The sequence below is a fragment of the Phasianus colchicus genome, chromosome 17 (assembly GCF_987193195.1).
Source record: "Phasianus colchicus chromosome 17, bPhaCol1.hap1.1, whole genome shotgun sequence".
NCBI lineage: Eukaryota > Metazoa > Chordata > Aves > Galliformes > Phasianidae > Phasianus > Phasianus colchicus.
This window is the reverse complement of record NC_143452.1, coordinates 10,840,707-10,846,519: the sequence shown is the minus strand read 5'-3', so window position 1 is coordinate 10,846,519 and position 5,813 is coordinate 10,840,707. Positions and strand designations below refer to the sequence as shown.

At 63.5% G+C, this 5,813-nt stretch overlaps 1 protein-coding gene across 1 annotated transcript; it reads right to left on the bottom strand.

Moving 5' to 3' along the window:
• Window positions 1–585: 585 nt before the first annotated feature.
• MMP9 (matrix metallopeptidase 9) lies at window positions 586–4,673 on the bottom strand. Its single transcript, XM_031588019.2, has 13 exons — window positions 4,487–4,673; window positions 4,056–4,294; window positions 3,645–3,793; window positions 3,311–3,439; window positions 3,049–3,222; window positions 2,803–2,976; window positions 2,515–2,688; window positions 2,268–2,423; window positions 1,889–2,117; window positions 1,629–1,768; window positions 1,388–1,538; window positions 1,201–1,304; window positions 586–1,076 (listed from the first exon to the last, which is right to left on the bottom strand). The coding sequence occupies exons 1-13, from the start codon at window positions 4,622–4,624 to the stop codon at window positions 967–969; spliced, it is 2,067 nt and encodes a 688-aa protein (XP_031443879.2). The 5' UTR covers window positions 4,625–4,673; the 3' UTR covers window positions 586–966.
• Window positions 4,674–5,813: the final 1,140 nt, after the last annotated feature.

The window sequence follows — 5,813 nt, the reverse complement described above, 5'->3', positions numbered from 1 at the left end:
GCGGGTGCGCGGCCGCCGCCGGGCGCTGACCGGGGTCCTAGTGCCCGCAGCACCGCCCGCCGCGCCGCCCCGCTCGGCGAGGCGCTGCCCGCCGCGGCCCGACGGGACGGACTGGGGGCCGCCCCGCCCCGCCCCGCCCCGTCCCGCCCGACCCCGCGCTGCCCCGCAGCTGCCCCGCAGCTGCCGCCGCACGGGGGTGCTGGGACCGGGCCTCGGTGGCGGACGGGACGGGACGGGACGGGACGGGACGGGACGGGACGGGACGGGGGCCGCACTCCACCAGATTTTTTTGCCCGCCGCTTCTGCGGAACCATGGCCTCTAATTATAGTCCTGGTGCTGCGGCCGCCCCGCCCTGCCACGGACCCGGGCAGCCCCGCGCCGCTGGGCTCGAAGGGGCGGGCGGGGCCGGGCTGCACTTGGAGGCGCGGGGAACGGAACGGGAGCCGAGCACGGGAGGGTGGAGATAGAGGCGCATCTTCCTCTGGTATATGGCTGCAGCACCGCTCGCAGCCCCCTTTCTCCCCGCACCCCCCCAGGCCCTCTCCCCGCGCTGACTGAGCACTCGGAGGCCGCTTCCGAAGGACGGTTTTTATTACAAAGGTGCAGGTGGCGGCTGGCAGAGCCGGCGATAGGCGGGGGCGGCACAGAGCCCCGTGTCCCTGCCCGCCGAGGCCGACCCAGTGTTACTGGCTCAGGAGAAGACAAAGTCATTACAAATCCGTGTGCAGTTTGCACCGGGCAAACGTCTCTGGGCAGCAGAACTGGCGTGAGTTGCACTCCCCAGACGGGCAGCCCCTGGTGGGAGCCAGGAGCACTTGCCCCATCCTGCCGGGGAGACTACAAGCCCTGGCACGGCGGGGGCAACCCCACAGCTGACCTACGGCCGCCCAGCAGCAGTCCTGGGCTGCAGGGGGACCGGCTGGAGCAGCAGGCAGGAGCGTGGCACCAGAGCAGCTGCTCTGCCCCTAGTGCTGGGGGCACTGCAGGAGGTCGTATTTGATGTAGCCCACGCGGTCCACCTGGTACCGTGGGGTCATCCTCCAGTAGAAGCTGTCCTGGCAGAAGTGGTACTTGTCTGGGGGAAGGAGGCAGAAAGGTGAGATAGTGGGAAAGTGTGAATGATGCAGCTGCTGCCCAGGCGAGGAATGGGGGAGCCCAGCCTGCAGGGGGCTGAGGGCAGCATGGGGGTGACAGCTCACCTTGGTACAGGAAGACATTACGTGCATCAAGGGGGACTCCAGTAAAGACATCATCAGTGGCACGGGGGTAGCCCTTATCCACTGTCTGGACCTTCACATCTAGCCTGCAGGGAAAGTGAAGCACCCAGAGCTGCATTGAGCCACCTGCTGCAGTGCAGGGCTGGGGCTGCTGGCCTGAGCCACTCACCTCCAGTAGTGCTCCCCACTGAAGAGCAGCACTTTGCCACGTCCCCGCTGCAGGGCCCCTGTGATGCGCCCAGCCTCCTTCCCAATGCCCAGTTTCTCAATCCCACGGGGGCCCACTGCATTCTTGCCAGAGAACACCCAGAACTGCCGCCCTGTGTGGAGCATGTAGGTGTCAGCTGGCCCCGGATGCCCCAGGCAGCACCCCACGTGTTGCTGAGACACGGGGTCAGGGCAGAGCTCACCTGCAAAGAAGAAGACCCTCTTGGTGAGCACATCTTGGAACGCAGCATCGATGACAGCTGGGAGGCCGGGCCAGGAGTCAGCAGTAGAGAAGGCGCCCTGAGTGCCTGATTTCCAGAAGGACGAGTGGGTCCAGTATTTCCTGGAGGGAAAAAACACTGCCCTGACAACCTTGACAAGGCAGAGTCCTGTGCCCCCCTGGCAGCCCTGGAGAAATGCTGCCCTGGCACTTGCTGTGGATGAGCCAGGAGCTTGTGCTCACCCGTTCTTGAAGAAGTGTAGCTCTCCATTGATCTCGGTGATGGCATCGAAGTTCTTCTCTATGCAGGCATCCCGGCTGGGGTCCACGGGGCTGGGCTCAGCTGTGGGCTCCAGCGTCTCCTGCTCCTCCTCCTCTGTGGTGGAGGCACTGCCAGCTTCGGTGGGCATGGGCTGGGGCTCCTCGGTGGGCAAAGGTGCCGGGGGGGTGGGCTCAGGGCCAGAGCCACGACCTGAGCGGGCAGGAGGGGGTGTGAGGGTACAGAAAGCACCTTGTAGGACCCATCCCAGGAACATACCCAGGGCACTGCCAGCCAGGTGCTCCATGGCACTGCACCACAGATCCATGCCCACGGTGTGCCAGCTACAGAGGGACCACTCACCATAGAGGTACTGGATGCCCTGGACATCATCCTCATGCAGTTGGAAGTCCTGGACGTAGCTGTACATAGGGTACATCAATGCCTCACGCACACTGGAGTGGTCCAGCCCCAGTGAGTGCCCAAACTCATGGGCAGCCACAAGGAAGATGCTGTAACCTGGGAGGAAGCACCATCCTCAGTTCAAGGACAGATGGACACGCTGCTGGGGACTGCAGCCATACAAGACCCCCAGCACATAGGCCAGTACCTCTGTCCGGGCAGAAGCCCCACTTCTTGTCAGTGTCATAGTTGCTGGTGGTGGCACACCAGAGCTTCCCATCCTGCCGGCCCTCACTGGTGCACGTGCTGTAGGACTGCCCCAGGAAGGTGAAGGGGAAGACACACGGGTCCCCTTGGGAGTTGCCACCGATCACCGCCGTGTCTGCAGCAGAGCATCAGTAGGGTTGCCCCTATGCCTTTGCACCCACCCTGCACCACGGCTGGGACCCCACCAGCCCCACATCCCACAGGACTGCACCACCCACCCCACTCGCACCTCGGTTGGGGCAGAAGCCATATTTCTTGTCCTGGTCAAAGTTGGCCGTGGTGGCACACCAGCGGTAGCCGTCAGAGCGCCCATCCGTGGTGCAGGTGTCATAGGAGGTGCCATCAAAGATGAAGGGGAAGACGCAGGGAGACCCATCGCTATTGCCACCATTGGTGTAGAGCACTGCAGAGGGAGAAAGGGTGAGAACGGCCGCAGTCCCACAGGGCTGTGCAGCCTCCAGCCGGTGCTACTCACGCTCGCTGGGGCAGAAGCCATAAGTCTTGTCAGCATCGTAGCTGGCGGTGGTGGCACACCACAGCATCCCGTCCGTGCGGCCTTCTGTGATGCACCGGGAGTAGGAGTGGCCCTCAAAGATGAAAGGGAAGTGGCAGCTGGCCCCGTTGGCATTCCCATAGCGGGTCTTCACCTCTGCAGGGAGAGGATGTACTCAGTGGGACAGGGACAGGGCAAGATAGGTGCCGTGAGCCCCCATGAACCCACTGCGCCCTCTTCTTACCTAAGCCAGTTCCCAGAGTCCAGAACTCATCATCGTCGAAGTGGGCATCGCCCTGAATCCCGCTGCCCGGGGGAAAGGCATGGGCCAGGAGCCCATCCTTGCCATCAAAGGGGTACCCATCACCATGCTCTGCAGGAACAAGTGCCATCAGAGCCACATCACCCCTCAGGCACACGGACCCCAGGCACTGTGTGCTGCCTTTACCTGTGGGTGCCTGGAGGCAGAGCCCTGAATAGGGGGAGCCCTGCAAGCACCACAGGGGGATGGGCATATCTCCAGCCCCTTCCTGGAGGCTGTGCCTGCTCCCACCCCCCACACAGCCCCAGGACATCACCTTGGGTGCCGAACATGATCATGATGTCTGCCTCGCCGCTGTAAATCTGGGTGAAGGTGAGGGGAGTGACATCACTCCACACCTTGAACGCCCTCTGGAAGGCATCATCTATCACAGCACGGTCCAGGTCAGGGGAGTAGTTCATCACCCTGCAGGGGAAGGCTGCAGCTCAGCAATGTGACAGTGGGGTAGGAGTGACCTGGCTCTAAGCACATGGTGGGGATCTATCCCAGCCCCACAGGGGACAGCAGTGCCATGCAACCTGGCAGGGCAGCTGACCAGGGCCCCGAGGATGGCTGCTGATCCCAGCTGGCTGGCAGCACAGGGTGAGAGCGCTCCTGCCTGTCTCCATCCCCAGGTGTCCATCACCCTGTGGGCACATGGCTCCCATCTCCCAGGGCAGAGACTCACCGGTACGTGAGGTCCATATGGTCCCATTTGAGATCCCCCTCGAAGGTGAGGAAGCCCCCCACGTCAGGCACCCCACAGCGGGGGGCTCGCATGGCCTCCAGGGTGCTGGCATCCAGCTCCCCCGTCTCCTCCAGCCCCAGCTGCTTCTGCATCCTGCGCAGCGCTTTGGCCAGGGACACGTGCTTGCTGCTCCTCCTCGCCTCTGCCTCCTGGATGTAGCCGAAGCGCAGCAGATAGCTCTGGGGAGGAAAGGCAGCCGGAGGAGCTCAGCGAGGCAAGAGGAGCTTGGGGGCAGCTCCCCACACCGCATCCCCACTGGGTCCCAGCCCTTGCATCTCCAAGCAGACGGCGGCCCCCAGCCCAGCCTGCAGCCCCTCAATGTCTCGGGCTGGGCAGTGGAAAGGAGACGCACTGGGGCCACACTGCCTCACCTCCGCCAGCTCCACATCTGATGGGGCGCTGAGCAGCTCCCCTGGGAAGGTGATGACCGCTTGAGGCTTGCTGTGCAGCGGGGCGGCGCGGCAAAGAGCCAGCAGTGCCAGGGCGAGCGGGGCCAGGAGCAGCCCCATGGTGCAGCAGAGGAGAGTGAAGCTGTGCCCGGTGCTGCTGCTCCGCTCCTATTTATGCTGTGGGGAGGGCAGTGAGTCACCCTCAGACCCTCAGCCCTGAGGACTCACACTCCCTTCCCACGGTGACGAAACGCACACTCAGGCTCCTCCGTTTGCTGCTTTAACTGTTTCATCACCTTGTTTACTAAACACGCCGGTTCCGGTGGTCACGCAGGGTGTGAGAATGGCACAAGGATGGTGGTGGGGCAGCTGTGCTGGCATGGCTTGGTGCAGCTGTGATGGGTAGTGCTCTGTGTCCCATGTCCATGGTCAGCACCAGGAGTGTGCCAGGACTGGAGGTAGTTGGGGATGGGATGCCCCACAGCCGCATCACTGCACACCACAGTGCTGAACTCATCTGGCCAAGGGCAGATGCTGCCAGGGACAGACCCATGGGGACCTGGCCTGGCAGAGGAACCCTGGTACCTGCAGCCCAGTGCCCATCGTGAGGTAGAACGTATATGGGCTGAGCTGAGACTTGGTCAGACTGCAGCCCTTCAGCAGGATGCAGCCTCCACCCCCTCACTCACACCTCGACCATGTCTCCCCAGTGAGCTGAGCATTCCTGGCACAGGAGCTCTGTGGTTCCTTGCCCCAGAGGTGCCCAGCAGAGCCCTGCAGGACGGGCACACGCCTGCCCGGCACACAGACACTGCAGTGGTGCCCATGGGACATGGACCTGCCCCATCCTCCCAAGCGCTGCCTGCAGAGCACCGCTGAGTCAGGCTCCCAAGGCAGCACAAACCTCGCCACCGGATGGTGTTTTCCTGCTTCTTCCAAATTGCCGACGCTTGTGGGAATAGGAGTGGGGAAGGGGAAAGCAAACAGGGACAGGAGGGAGAGGAAAACAGATGGCACAGAGGAGAGAAAGGCGCAGCGTCAGCTGGGGAGCCGGGAGGCTCAGAACAGCCCCGTGACGCTGCTTAGGGCACAGACGGGCTCCCACCACCACTCTCACTGCCCTAGGCTGCCGTGTGGGACTGTAGCTGGAGGACAGACCCATCCTGTGCTCCCGGCTCCCCAGCACCCCCAGGCTTCCCCTCTGCCTTGCTTCAGGCTCAGCTGATCTGCACAAACTGCTCCGGGCCTGGTCTGAGGTGCTTGAGACCTGCAGGACTGGATGGAGGGAACAGAGCAGCCTTGGGGACCA